This window comes from Desmodus rotundus, chromosome 4 (genome assembly GCF_022682495.2).
Source record: "Desmodus rotundus isolate HL8 chromosome 4, HLdesRot8A.1, whole genome shotgun sequence".
NCBI classification, from domain to species: Eukaryota; Metazoa; Chordata; class Mammalia; order Chiroptera; family Phyllostomidae; genus Desmodus; species Desmodus rotundus.
In genome coordinates, this window is record NC_071390.1 from 66,186,275 (window position 1) to 66,201,483 (window position 15,209).

The 15,209-nt window shown below is 42.3% G+C and overlaps 1 protein-coding gene across 1 annotated transcript in view; it reads right to left on the reverse strand.

Annotated features, from left to right (window-relative positions):
• Positions 1 to 689: 689 nt before the first annotated feature.
• Positions 690 to 15,209, reverse strand: part of FRMPD2 (FERM and PDZ domain containing 2) — a 78,231-nt gene continuing 63,711 nt past the window's right edge. Inside the window, 5 exon segments of the mRNA XM_053923453.1 lie at positions 690 to 1,030; positions 6,792 to 6,897; positions 8,277 to 8,310; positions 8,312 to 8,503; positions 10,219 to 10,352. Coding sequence (XP_053779428.1) covers positions 690 to 1,030; positions 6,792 to 6,897; positions 8,277 to 8,310; positions 8,312 to 8,503; positions 10,219 to 10,352 — 807 coding nt within the window.

Genomic DNA, 15,209 nt, shown 5'->3' on the forward strand with positions numbered 1-15,209 from the left:
TCAATAAATATATTAAAAAAAAAAAAGAGCCATTTAATCTCACTGGATTTATGTAGTATAAAACACAACCATTGTTCCTCATTATTTGTCTGCTTTGTGCTTGTGCTTCCACCTAGCACACACCTAGGAGTATTTGTGCCCCTGTCTCTACTTTTAACAAGTCTATATGCACTTTGGGTATCTGTAATAAATATGCCAAGCTGAATCAAATGGTATGTTTTCCATCAGGACAGGACTGAGAACTGGAATACTTAGGGCTGGATGAGCACAAAAATAAAGCTAAGTTAAAAATGGCTATTGAAATGAATGTTTCAATCTGGTTTTGAAAATGTAGGCATGTTTTGTTAAGCTGCTGCTGATTGTGAAGCATTATATTAGCAATAGAGATGATGATGCATACAAGGAAATTCTTTCTTACCACAATGCTTTAAGAGGCCATGGGGCAGCAAGACAAAGATTTGTATGCCTTGAAGAAACCCCAAGGCCTGCCATCTGCAGCCTCCCAAAGTTCACAAGCTGTGATTGCAGCAGCTCCAGACCTTATGCTTGTCTTGTTTTGGCCTCCCCTCCAAATGCCTAGAACAGTGCTGGGCCTAGTAAGTATCTAAGCACGGTTACTGATGACTCAGTTGTAATTTCTAGCCATGAAATGCACACAATTCACAAAATATCTGCACGTGTGGTGAGTCTTACCTTTCAAGTCTTCTGATATCACAGACTGAATAGCAGTTTTGCCTCACATCCTTTTCCAAAGAGGTAGGCAATGCCTCAGCCTCTACTTCCTGTTGCTGTCTGCATAAATGAGGGTAGGAATCCCCAGGAGGCATCAAGGAAGTAGCCCAGGGTCTCCTTATGTCTTGATCCCATTGTGCCTCTCTGGTGGCCTGTTGCCAGGACTCTGGCCTGAGACCCAGGCCTTCCCCTACTTCTGTGGAGGCACTGTTCCTCCAGCTGTTCTCTTGATCCAGGCTGGGGCTCTGATCTGAGTTAGTGCATGTTGCCTTCATAAATTCTTAGTCTGAAATGGTGTCTATTAAAAGAAATGCTAAGGATTAATAGATCCATGATGTACAGTGAGAAGAATATAAAAGTCATTTCCATAAAAATTAACAAGGAATTTTTTTCATGTAGAATAGAGCAGTTAAGGGATGCATTCTAGGGCCATCCTCCCTCTGTCAGGACCCCAGCTCCCATGGGCCCTAGGCAGCACACTTAACCATCTCTAAGACCCTTAGCTTGGGACCACTGGAAACCCTTGATAAATGTGGGGGTTTTTAACAAAAAAAAATATTTTGAGCCCTGGCTAGTGTGGCTCAATGGATTGAGTGTTGGTGTGAGAACCAAAGGGTTGCCAGTTTGATTCCCAGGACACATGCCTGGGTGGCAGGCTAGGTCCCCAGTGGGGGGCACACAAGAGGCAACCACACATTAATGTTTCTTTCCCTCTCTTTCTCCCTCCCTTCCCCTCTCTCTAAAAATAAATAAAATCTTTAAAAAATATTTTGAAAACTTAGACAATATGAAAACAGAAGTAACAATGACTCTTTATCCTACTTTCCAACAGGGAGTTTTTTTTAAGTTTCTTTGTCTTCATTTGTCCTCATCTGAGATGGCCCTTTTCACACCCTCTCCTTCCCTCCCATCATGATGCCCTTTCCTGGGTCTCCTCTTCACTTCTCCAAACATTACTTGATTCTCCTCAACTGTTTACATTCCCATTGGGCCTTTTAGGTTCTGATTTTGATGGCCTGCTATGGTGCACTAACACCACTCAACTTTCCAGAGGAAAAAAAGAATCTGTGCTTCAGTAGGAAACTATGCATTGCCTCCAGCACAACCTGGGGGTTATCTGATTTGAACTGTATTCATTGCTCTGAGATAGTTCATAATTCTGTATGAGTTATGAAACCTCTTTTTGCCCAGGTTTTGTATCTGCCTCGTTCCCTCATTGAATAAGTTAGATAAAATCTTTAACATGTGTTAATTTTACAACTGAGAGTCATGATTTTAACTTTTCCTGAAAATTATCTTGTATTACTTACATCCCATGACCTATATCCATGATGTAATATAGCACATAAACTATCCAGCCAGACAGGGCTGAGCTCCTATACCTGCCATCACCTATAAGAAAGAAAGTTTTGTCACCCAACCTAGTGGTCTCCTCATTTGTCTGACTGTTTAGCCCCCACAATGAGAAGACCTCCATATATGTACTTTTATTTACGTATGAGTCATAAACACTATGACTCTATTGATATACAAAGTACTTTTTAAAGGGCATATAAAAATGGATAAGACAAAAAAATTAGGAAAAGAAGTCTTTTTGCTCTCATAATTCTTGGGAGATCTCCAAAATCTCATTTTGAAACATTCCTCCCCTGTCGCCGATCCTGGCCCTCAGGATCCTGTGTTGTGGCTGCAATATACAAATACACGTGGACTACAGAAATCCTGTGGAGAAAAAGGGACGGCTCAGCCACTCTCAAGAGGAGAGTGCCTCTGAGCACCTCGTCCACTCTCTCAAGAGGAGAGCACCCGACCCTTTCCTTAACAGGCTTTTATTGCTTTTCTAGGCCCCTTACATCAAAGACGGTCCTCATTTACTATGCATAGGTTTGTTTTGGATGGTTATCTTTTACAGACAACAAAGGAGAGGATGTCAATAAATACATCAAAGAAGGATATTTGCAATGTAAAGGAAGAAATGGTGGAAAACTGGTTATGCTTCATATCTGGAAGGTCTAGCTCAGATTTTAGGAAGATAAAGATACTCAGTAAACATTTGCTGCCTCAGGGTGAGGGAGTTTTAGCAAGAGCAAGTCTCATAGCAGTCAAGGTACAATGCAGGCCTAATTTCCCACTGGAGAACCTATCCATGGACGTGGGTCCTGCCCGCCAACCTCACTCCCCACTGGCTTTTCCGAGTGGGGGCTGAGCCACATTTCCCACATGTGGAATAGTTACCCACACTCCCCTTCCAGCTCCTTATCCCTGCACTTGCTCCCCAGCAAGCCTTCATCCTCTTTAAGGCTCCCTGTGGATGGACCTGCTGCATTTTCACCACACTGTCCCTCCCAGCCACCCATGTCCTCATTTTCCTTTATTCTGCTTAGATTCCATGGTCTGCCCCATAAGCACTCCCTTAAAAACAAAATAGCACTGAGCTCACATCCTCTTGCCCCTCTCTGCCTCCACATATGTTATTTGCTGGTGCTGTTTTAATTCCAGATCTTTGTGACTATTTGTACACGTGGACTTTGTGCCTGCTTTTGAGACACTGACTAATACCAAATGTAGGGGTACAGAGGTCAAATGGATGCTCAAGACTTCCAGATAATCTTTCTCTACTTTCTTAGTAAATTCAGTTTTCTGTTCTCTCTACTCTCTAAATTATTTCTTATCTTCTCTCTCCTCAGGTCCCCCAACCATGCCTCTTACTTCATAGTGAGAATGAATACATTCAGATAAGAATCCTTCATCTCTCATAGTAAACTCAACTGACCAGCCTGCATCCCTACCCCAACATCATCCTCTACCTACCAGCCATGCTACTTCTCTGCTCTTCAAATGAGTGCCTATACTCACTATTTCTGTATCTCCCCCTTCTCCCTGTACGCACTCTAACTGGTCTTCTGTCCCCATCATTCTGTCCCCAACTGAAATTGTCCCAATCAGGTTCTCTAAAGATCTACCTCTTTCTAAATCCAAAAGACAATTCTCTGTCCTCATGTCACTCTACCTCTCAGCAACATCCAGTATAACTGAGCCCTCATCCTTCTTGATAGCATTCATTACTCATTTATTCTACTTAAATGTTCAGAGTTTACTCGAAACTCTGCCCTTACCTGGTTTTCCTACCACCTCCCAGGCCACTTCTTAGTCCCATTTGCTGTCTCATTTCTTTGAACCAGACCTCTCAGTGTTGGAGTATCCCATGGCTTACTTTTTCAGCCCTCTTCTTGACTTTTTCTTTACTCTTTGCCAAGATAGTATCATCCATTTCGTGGCTTTAAATGACACTAATTACTGACACCAATTGCCCAAATCTACTTTCAGTTCTCCTCAAATAACTGCCTAATAGACATCTCCATTTGGCTGTTCCATAAACACTTCAGTTTTATGTGCTATCAAGAACAATTGCTTCTTTTCCATGTATTGTAAACTCCTCCCTCTAAGCACCTCCTATCTTGGTAAGTGGTACCACCATGCATCCAGCTTCGCAAGCCAAACTTTGTTTTCTTTCTTCATACCCATATCTAGTTGAAAAATAATTCTCTGGGCTCTACCTCCCAGACATATCCCAAATCTGACTACTTCTTACCAACTGTTCAACTACAACCTGAGTCCACACCACATAATATCTTCACTGAATGACTGCTGGTTTACCTCCCCTAGCCCATCTCTACCAGCAAGCATTGAGTAATCTTTCCAAAGCATAGACCAGGTGAGGGTATGTTCCTGCTTAACACTTCATCTTCCACCACCACACCCTCCAGTGGCTTCTCATGGCAACCAGCACATTACCAAAACATACAAGGTCCTACATTATGTGGCCCCAAATGCTTCTATACTTCTTCTCCTTCTATTCTCCCCTTCATTAACTGCAGTCCAAACACCAACTGTTATCTTTTTGTCCCTCAAACATCCAGGTTATTCCTGTCTCAGAGACTTTGCACTTGCTATTCTTTCTGCTTGGAATGACCTTACTCAGAATGTTTGTACATCTGTCTCTTTCTAATAATTACTTGATTCTAATTATAAATTAAATGTTCCCTTTCTTGGTCTTCAGTCTGACCTTTGGAGTCACACAAATGAATGAAACTTCCTCTCCATTTGGCCCCAGGTAGGAGAGAGAAAGCATGCCCACCATACCTTACCCCAAGCCATCCCACCAAGTTCTTCTGGGTTCTCCCAGGTGGAACTATTCTCCAGGACAGAAGGACAACTTTTCCCCTGGTATTTCCTAGATATCCCAACAAATCCCAGGGTACCAAACCACTCAGCCTGATCTTTGTGTGTGTAAAAATTGACCCTCTCTCACCCTGTTCACTTGCTTAAAACAATTGCTGTCATCTAAGCTTTATTCCAAATGGGTAAATTTCTTATTTCCTTCCCATAGCTCTTTTCTCACCAAAGTCAGCATCAACCAACTCTCAGAGTCTGAGCATCAAAAGAATTTGAGTCACTAAGTCTCCAGTTCTATCTCTAGTGACTCTCACCCTCATTTTATAGATGAGGATTCATGAGTCCTAGAGAAGTTAGACAACTGCCCAAAGCCCAGACAGCAAGTGAGTGGCAGAGCAGGTGTGGGGGATTCCAGCATGTCCACACAGATCCTCTTCCAGGACTGAGGCCCTCATTCCCCAGCTGCTAGGAGTGTCTGATGCTGATGGCACTCAGCTAGCCTCTCCCCAGAAACTGAGCTCAGCTCAAGGGAGCTGCCTCAGCTAAAGTTAGGACCCTCCCTTGCGGCAGCCCATGAGCCAGTGCTGGTTGATGTTCAGTGCAAAGGCACAGACTCTCATGTCCCACTTAAGAACAGCTCGAAGAGGCCATCCCAGCCCCAGAGTTCCCTGTGGCGTCAGCCAAGGCCCTTGTTGCAGCTGCACCACATTTCTTCTCCTTTTCCACCCCCTCAAACTGTTTTCCCCACCCTCCCAGGAGTGTTCCCAAGAATGAGCCCTATACACCTACAGCACTGGAATCTCTCCTGCAGAGTCTGTGTCCTAGGGACCCAACACATGGCATTGTGATAATTAATTTTAAGTGCTAACTTGGCTAAGCCACAATACCCAGACATTTGGTCAAATACTAGTCTAGATGTTCTGTAAAGGTATTTTTTTAGGCAAAATTAATGTTTAAATCAGTAGATTGTGAATAAAGCAGGTTAACCTCCATAATGTAGGTGGGCATCAATTAGATTGTAGATTTTAAGAGAAAAAGACCAAGAACTCCAAGAATGAATACCACCTCCAGATTGCCTTAGGATTCATGCTGTAACATTAACTCTTCCCTGGAGTTCCAGACTGCCAGAATGCCCTGCAGAATTAGGCTATCCAACCACCATAATCACATGATCCAATTCCTTAAAACTTATCTTTTCTCCTCTCCTCTCACCTTTTCTCTCCTCTCTCCCCCCTTCCTCTCTCCTCCCATTCCCCTCTTCTTTCTCCCTCTTTCTTTTCCCCTTTCCCTCTCTCTCTCCTCCCATATACATGAACCTGCTTTGGCATACATATACCTTCACATATACACATCTTTTGGTTCTATTTCTCTGGTGAACCTAATACATGCATGAAGCTAAAACCTCTGATTTTTCCTGATTCCAATGCCTCTTTTCCTTGCACTACACCATCTATGGTTAATTCATGCATTAAGAGGATGGATCACATTCCACTGTCCATTTCGTTCCTCAGAATGGAAATCCTTACCTTCCCTCACTCTAGTTTTATCTACTTCCTTTGCTTCTGGTTCCCCACAGTCAGCTTGGGCTGTCATAGGGTCTGGCTGTAGAGTTTTTATTGCCAACACCTGAACATGTATAGCTATCTACAGGAAGATTCAAACGTTAGGAGAGGCAGAATCAGGGAGGGAAAGGAAAAGGCAGAGATGTGACCTCATGAACTTGTTACCAACCAAGTGAGTTTGGGGACCAGCTATTTTCCTGTCCCAGTGAGAGAAGTTGGCATTGAACCCTACCTAGAAAGCAAAGTTGGGCTTCTCAGAACCTACCAGACAGGAAAATGGGTACCTGAACCTGAGGCATGTGGAGAGAACAAGGACACCACATCTTACCTGCTATCCCTGTTCCATCTCAGGCAAGACACCTGGAGGGGGTCAGCAAAGTAGGAGCGTGACTTCCTGTGAGGCCCCTCTCAGTAAATGGAGCACCTTCTACAAGAAACCAAACTCCATAGTCAAACGTGGAGCTGGCATGGCCGGGCGTCTCCTCTTCTGTGCTCGCCACTATCTCCCTGTGCTGGCTCTTCTACCCCCAACCCCTGATATGTTCCTCACTTCCAGAAAACTAGGGAGAACACCACTGTGGGCCTAACTTCCCAAAGTGCAAGGAGGCAAGGCCACTAGCCTGCAGCTCCCACAAAGGTAATGCACCAATACTGGACAGGAAATAGCCAGAGTTTACCCAAGGGCCTTGTTCATACAGCATCTGCCAATAATAATGCCTTTCTCCAGAGACACAGTGACTCAAACAAATGGCTATTCCAGTCTCAACATCCTTTCCTTCCACCCCCTCATCTCAATACCACCAATCATGTAGGTGCTGCAGCCAGTGCTCAGCTAAGGCCCTGGGAACTTCTTGACTGTAATTTTGCCACAGTTCTCAGAGAATAGCCCTTAGATCTGAAGCTAGATGAAAAAATGCATTCCCCACCCAAACATACACTGTTTTAGGGATACTCCCCGCTCCCTACCCCACCTGGAGCCCTTCTCCACCTTCATGCAGCATGCGTGTGCTGTGCTCCAGAAGTGGGCCTGTATGGGCGGCAGTGGGGCTTCTTGCTGTGCTCAGCTGGTGCCAGCATGGACATGGACAGAGATAGGGAACAGAGGGAGGCTGGTGATGACTGCATCCCTCAGTAAATGTCACAGCTCATTTCAGTGAGTCTGCTTCAGCTGTTGGGGTTGGGTAATTGCTCCTTCCCATATCCCTTTGGACTTGGGGGAATGGATAACTGCACCTCCTCTTCCCAGCCCAGGGCTCCATATCTCCCTTGCCTATACCTTTATTAAAATCCCCTCAAGTGACTCAATTTTCTGCCAGAACCCTGATATGTACAATATTTCATAGAGCTTTTTTGAATAAGCATTGGGAAATGTCTACTTTTCACTCTTCTTTAAATTACATTTTTTATCATATTCAGGATAACCAATGTAACATTATGCACCAAAAGCTGTGAATTTAGTAGAAAAAGGAGAAGGGCAAAATGAGACCCACTACAGTCCCTTCAGCCTTATACTCACCTCCTAGAATGTGTTAGGAGACCTTTAGACAACACAAAAGCCCAGGGTTTATCCTCAGTTTAATTATGAACCTAATTAGAAGCAAGGCTCACTCAACGTCAGATATTTAAACACTAAGATGGAAAATTAAATGTGAGAATGTTCTGCCAACAGAACATTGTTCTCTGTGTGTGATCAAAGTCCATGCTCCAGGTATGATTTTCAAGAGCCCAGAGTACAGTGAGAGAGCCTGGAAAAAGCATGGTTGACATCAGCTTGCACATAAGGCTACATCATTCATGGCTTCCCACCTAGAAGACAAGGCCTTCTGTGGGCTATCCTGTGGGCCAGGATAATGTCACCGGCTGTGATGGCCCCGTTCTCCTCAGCTGGCTGTCCTGGGAAGAGCCGCTTAATCCTCACAAGATCATTTTTGAGATAGCTGCAACTCTCTCTCTCCATCTGGACAAAACTGAATCCCAAACCACTGGCATTCTTTTTCAGTTTGACTTCAAATCGTGGACCTGTATTGTAGGATGTGAATGAATAAATCCTTCAGTAGATTACAAGTGAAACTGACCAGCCTCAAAATGCAGACTATGAAGTACACGAACTATTTGTTTTACATAAAATGATTTCATTTTGCTAATTTTTATGACATAATCCATTATATATGTTATAGATCAGTGTTGTCCAATGGAAATAAAATGTTAGCCGAAAATGCAAACCACATAGGTAATTTCTTTTTTAAAAGTAAGAGGAAAGAGGTAAAATAAACTTAATAATATATTTTATTTATGATTACATATCTGTAAATACATCTAAAGTATTACCATTTCAACTTGCAATCAACACAAAAAGGATTAATGAGATATTTTACACTCCTCTCATTAACTAAGTTTTCAGAAATTGAGAGCATGTTTTTTCAGTTTGGATTAGCCACATTTCAAGTACTTAATAGACACATGTGACAAGTGGCAATCACATCACACAGTGCAATTATAGATAATCAATAAAGTCTATATGTAAAGATATAGTTCATAGACATATACAATATGCCCACTGCATCTAGTAAAACTAGTGTCACACACACTCTTAGTAGTCCTTTAGAACCTCAATCATTTTTTAATATATTTAAAGCTAAATTTTGCATAATTAGACTATGGAGACAATTATGGCCAACTCCATGGAAATGTCTTAGCTGCTGTTTTGTTTAGCCATGTGGACTGACCACAGGAAAAACAGCTGCCTCTGGGCACCCAAGATAGATACAGTCCCAGGAACCTGGGTGTCTTGCAGCCAAAGAAGCCTCTCAGCATCCCCTAATTTGGCTTCTCCAACTCAGCTGGCATCAGTCAATGGAGGCACAGAGCACTGCCTTCGTGAACTTTGATTTGGGGCAGGAATAAAAGCATCAGGAGCTCCTAGGTGCAAGTGTGTTGTATGACTAATTTCACTTTCACCATCATCTGGCCCCTTTGGCTCATTTTGTACTCAGTTTTTCAAAGGTCCACACTGGAATCAACAGAGGAGCAATGAAAGAGGACAGACTTTTTTATGTACATGTGTGCCCCTCTACCCAACCCATCACTCACTATGGCTACCTTGCATCCTACCTGACTTACACCTTCCAGAAAATCTCTATAAAGGGATTGGAAAAACAGTTAAGCTCCAAATCATGATATCCTATGGAATTAAGCCTTTTTCCTAGGAGAAAACAAAATCACAGGGAAGTGCAGAGGGGCAACACTCAGAAGATGTGCACTGATGCCCTTGTAAACTGATGGTGGGCCTGCTTTTTTAAATAATGCTGATAAAAGGCTAGATTCTGAACACCTTTCTCTCCCAATCTGCTTCAACATTCCTCATATCTTTTGTTACAAATACCTTGACTTGAATGTGGAGCTTTGCTCAGAAAAATGCATGACCCTTTCATTTCAATTTCATGCCCAAATACTTAGCACAAACATTCCAGCAGGTGATCAGAAACCCTCAGAAGTTTTGGTGGCAGAATTATGCCTTGCAGTCATTCTGGAACAATGCATTATTTTTCCAGAAACACATTTTATTAGATTGGCTTCCACTACATCAGAAAGTTGGCCACATCATGACCACCACTGCTCACTATCTTTTTGAAAACCCAGAGAAAGCCTTCCTACTTTCCCATTTGAGTTGACCATTCAAAAGCAGCACAGGATGACATGACAATAGTAACACTCAATTCTCTCTCCTCTCACCATCTGTCACTGAGATATACAGCTTGCAGGCTTGCCAGGCAAGGCTGTTGCCAAGGAAACAGCCGTGCATTCAACTCCCATCCCATTATTAACAGAAGGACACTGCTGTGCAGTCCTCAGGCCTCTTCTCTCTAAGACCAGTCTTGCAACCTAGGATGGGCAAACAAATGCAATTTATACCTTGTATATCACCCAGAAGGCTCTCTGGATGATATACCGTTCACCCAGCAAATGCCTTTTAATTTTCTGATACTTTCAGTAGCTGCTTCATTTGAATCTCAAATTAAAATCTCCAAGCTAGCCTATCTGTTGGGATCCAGAGCCGTATTTCCAACTGCCTATTGGACAAATTCTCCTGGAAGTAATACATGTGCCTCTATTTAAGTGTATTCAAGGTCAAATTAATTTTCTCCCCCTCACTCATCCTCACTCCCTCCTATTCCTTTTGCCAAAAACATTTCTCCCCATGCATTTGCTATTCTGGTATATGGGACATCCCTCAACTAATCTGCCAGGGCCACACTTGCAGTGGTCAACTCTCCCCTGCTGCCCTCAAAATTCTCATCTGATTTCTAAGGCTTGAATGTTCACCATCAGAAACATCTCAGTGCTCCCCACTTCTCTACCCCCTCTCCTGCTGCCAGTGTCCAGCTGGACTGTGGCAAGCTCCTTGGCTTGCTGGACCCTAACTTTTCCTCTCGTGGCCGTCCTCTTCATGGATGCCCAGGAATTGATCAAAGACACAAACTAAATATGCAATACTTTTGATTAAGAGTCTCCAATGTTTTCCATCAGCTAAAGTCCCAGCCCCTAGTATAATATCCCATGCCCATGCCAACCTGGACCCCCTTTACTTCTGGTTTGATTTCCATCCCTCTTCACACACTCAAACTCTTGTTACTCAAATCATGTTTCAAGAACAAATGGCTTGATATCACCTGGACACTTTTTAGAAATGCCAAACTTCCATTCAAGGGAGTTGGCCCTCCTAACATTCTTCTGCTGCAATTGTCATTTAGCACTAAGCCCATGAACGTAGAGTGACAATTCCTACCTGTCATCACCACCAGTAGGCTGGCCAAGTACCTTCTGTAATCATGTTGATTAGCAAATGTCTAAAGAACAAAGAGTACTAACAAAATATGACTCTGTTCTAAAGATATGTGAATCAAGGTTGTCAATATAAGTAAATTACGAAAACCCAGAAGATTTCTTTGGGAAATAAAAGCAGTTTTCCAGAGGGGGCCCCAGGAGTCCTTTCTGTCCCTGCAGACTCCCCAGTTACTGAGAGAACGATGCTAGCTCTGTAGTTTAGGATACTGGGGCAGATAGAGTCTCCTACCCTCAGGCAGAGAATGGAACAATGTGATAATATCCAGATGCTGCCTGGGTGAATGCCTCTAGCTCTCAGCATCATGAATTTCTACTTCATTGTAATAAAAAGATTCCCAGGACAATGTGGCCTTTAATACCACAGCATGATGAAAACGGTAAGAACTAGGGGTGGTGGGGGGGTTGGAGATCAGCATATGCAACAGCAGGTTAGTGAGAGACTCTAAGAGTCCGTAGAAGCCCTGGTTACTTAGTGCTGGAATAGAAAGTGAGGGCAGCCAGAGCCAGGCAAGAGAAGTGGCCCCACTCCATCAACTCTGTTCAGCTGTGTGATTCCAGAATCCAGGCAAATGACAAGTACATTTTCCTTTTTTTTTTTTTTAATCTACCCACAGAGGTTTTATATATATATTTTAATTACACTTGTGTGCCTTTTCTCCCCATCCCTCCACCCCAACCAGCTGAACCCCCTCCCTCCCCCAACTCCACCCTCCCCCTTGATTTTGTCCATGTGTCCTTTATAGTAGTTCCTGTAATCCCCTCTCCTCACTGTCCCCTCCCCACTCACCCCTGCCCATTGTTAGATTGTTCTTAACTTCAATGTCTCTGGTTATATTTTGTTTCCTTGTTTCTCCTACTTATTATGTTCCAGATAAAGGTCGGATCATATGGAATTTGTCCCTCACCGTCTGGCTTATTTCACTTAACATAATGCTCTCCACTTCCATCCATGCTGTTGCAAAGGGTATCTTTGTCTCAGCTGCGTAGAATTCCATTGTGTAAATGTACCATAGTTTTTGGATCCACTCGTTTGCTGATGGGCACTTAGGTTGCTTCCAGTACTTCGCTATTGTAAATTGTGCTGCTATGAACATTGGGGTGCACAAGTTCTTTTGGATTGGTGTTTCAGGGCTCTTGGGGTATAATCCCAGCAGCGGAATTGCTGGGTCAAAGGGCAGTTCCATTTTTAGTTTTCTGAGGAAATTCCATACTGTTTTCCACAGTGGCCTCACCAGTCTGCATTCCCACCAACAGTACACTAGGGTTCCCTTTTCTCTGCATCCTCTCCAACATTTGTTTGTCCATTTGTTTATGTTGCCACTCTGACTGGTGTGAGATGGTACCTCATTGTGGTTTTAATTTTCATCTCTCTGATGGCTAGTGATGCTGAGCATCTTTTCATGTGTCTCTGGGCCCTCTGTATGTCTTCCTTGGAGAAGTGTCTGTTCAAGCCCTTTGCCCATTTTTTAATTGGGTTGTTTGTCTTCCTGGAGGGGAGTAGTGTGAGTTCTTTATATATTTTGGAGATCAGGCCCTTGTCTGAGGTATCATTGGCAAATATGTTTTCCCATACTGTTGGTTTTCTTTGTAATTTGGTGCTGTTTTCTTTAGCCATGCAGAAGCTTTTTATTTTGATGAGATCCCATTTGCTTATTCTTTCCTATATGTCCCTTGCTTTAGGGGACATGTCTGTGAGGATGTTGCTGTGTAGAATGTCTGAGATTTTCCTGCCAATGTTTTCCTCGAGGACTTTTATGGTGTTACCACTTATATTTAAGTCTTTTATCCATCTTGAGTTTATTTTTGTGTATGGCATAAGTTGGTGATTGAGTTTCATTTTTTTGCACGTAGCTGTCCAGATCTACCAACACCATCTGTTGAAGAGGCTGTTTTTGCTCCATTTTATGCTCCTGCCTCCTTTGTCGAATATTAATTGACCGTAAAGGCTTGAGTTTATTTCTGTGCTCTCTGTTCTGTTCCATTGGTCTCTGTGCCTGTTTTTATGCCAGTACCAGGCTGTTTTGATTACAGTGGACTTGGAATACAGTTTGATATCAGGTATTGTGATCCCTCCTGCTTTGTTCTTCTTTCTCAAAATTGCTGCAGCAATTCGGGTCGTTTATGGTTCCATATGAATTCCTGAAGTGTTTCTTCTATATCTGTGAAATAGGTCATGGGTACTCTAATAGGGATTGCATTGAATCTATAAATTGCTTTGGGTAGTATGGCCATTTTGATGATGTTAATTCTCCCAATCCATGAGCATGGTACATGCTTCCATTTGTTTGTGTCTTCCTTAATTTCTTTCTTCAGTGTTGTGTAGTTTTCTGAGTACAGGTCTTTGACCTCCTTGGGTAGGTTGATTCCTAGGTACTTTATTTTTCTTGTTTCTATATCAAATGGGATTTTTTTTCCTCATTTTTGTTTCTGCAGTTTCGTTGTTGGTATACAGGAATGCCTTTGATTTCTGAGTATTGACTTTGTATCCAGCTGTTTTGCCAAATTCATTTATTAGGTTGAGTAGTTTTTTGGTGGAGTCTATAGGATTTTCCATGTACACTATCATGTCATCTGCAAACAGTGACAGTTTCATTTCCTCCTTTCCAATTTGGATGCCTTTTATTTCTTTTTCTTGTCTGATTACTGTGGCTAGGACTTCCAGTACTATGTTGAAAAGGAGTGGTGAGAGAGGGCATAGTTGTCTTGTTCCTGATCTTTGTGGGAAAGCTCTAAGTTTTTGTCCATTGAGTATGATGTTGGCTGTAGGTCTCTGATATATGGCCTTTATTATGTTGAGGAATGCTCCCTCTATTCCCACTTTGCTGAGTGTTTTTACCATAAATGGGTGCTGTACCAAATCAAATGCTTTTTCTGCATCTATTGATATGATCATGTGATTTTTGTCTTTGCTGTTGTTGATGTGATATATTATGTTTATTGATTTGCGAATAATGTACCATCCTTGCATCCCTGGGATGAATGCAACTTAATCACAGTGTATGATCTTTTTAATATATTGCTGGATGTGGTTTGCTAGTATTTTGTTGAGAATTTTAGCATCTATGTTCATCAGCGATATTGGCCTGAAGTTTTCTTTCTTCATTGTGTCTTTATCTGGTTTTGGGATTAGGATGATGCTGACTTCATAAAAAGAGTTTGGGAGTCTTCCATCAGTTTGGATTTTTTCGAATAGTCTGTGAAGGATAGGGGTCAGCTCTTCCTTAAATGCTTTGTAGAATTCTCCTGTGAAACCATCTGGTCCAGGGCTTTTCTGTGTTGGGAGTTTTTTGATGACTGCTTGAATTTCCTCTGCTGTTATTGGTTTGTTCAGGTTTTCTGCTTCTTCTTCATTCAGTTTTGGAATATTATATTTTTCTAGAAATGTGTCCATTTCACCTAGGTTTTCAAATTTCTTGGCATACAGTTCTTCGTAGTAATTTCTTACAATCCTTTGTATTTCTGTGGTATCAGTTGTAATCTCTCCTCTTTCATTTCTAATTGTGTTTATTTGGATCCTCTCTTTTTCTTGATGAGCCTACTTAAAGGCTTCTCGATTTTGTTTATCTTTTCAAAGAACCAGCTCCTGGATTCATTGATCCTTAGAATTGTGCTTTTAGTCTCTATGTCATTTAGTTCTGCTCTGATCTTGGTTATTTCCTTCCTTCTGCTTGCTCTGGGCTGTCTTTGTTGGTGTTCCTCCAGTTCTTGTAGACGTAGGGTTAGGTTGTATGTTTGAAATGTTTCTATCTTTTTAAGGTAGTCCTATATTGCAATGAACTTCCCTCTCAGGACTGCCTTTGCTGTGTCCCATAGGTTTTGGGTTTTTGTGAGTTCATTTTCATTCCTTTCCAGAATGTTTTTGATTTCTTCCCTAATCTTGTTCTTGACCCATTC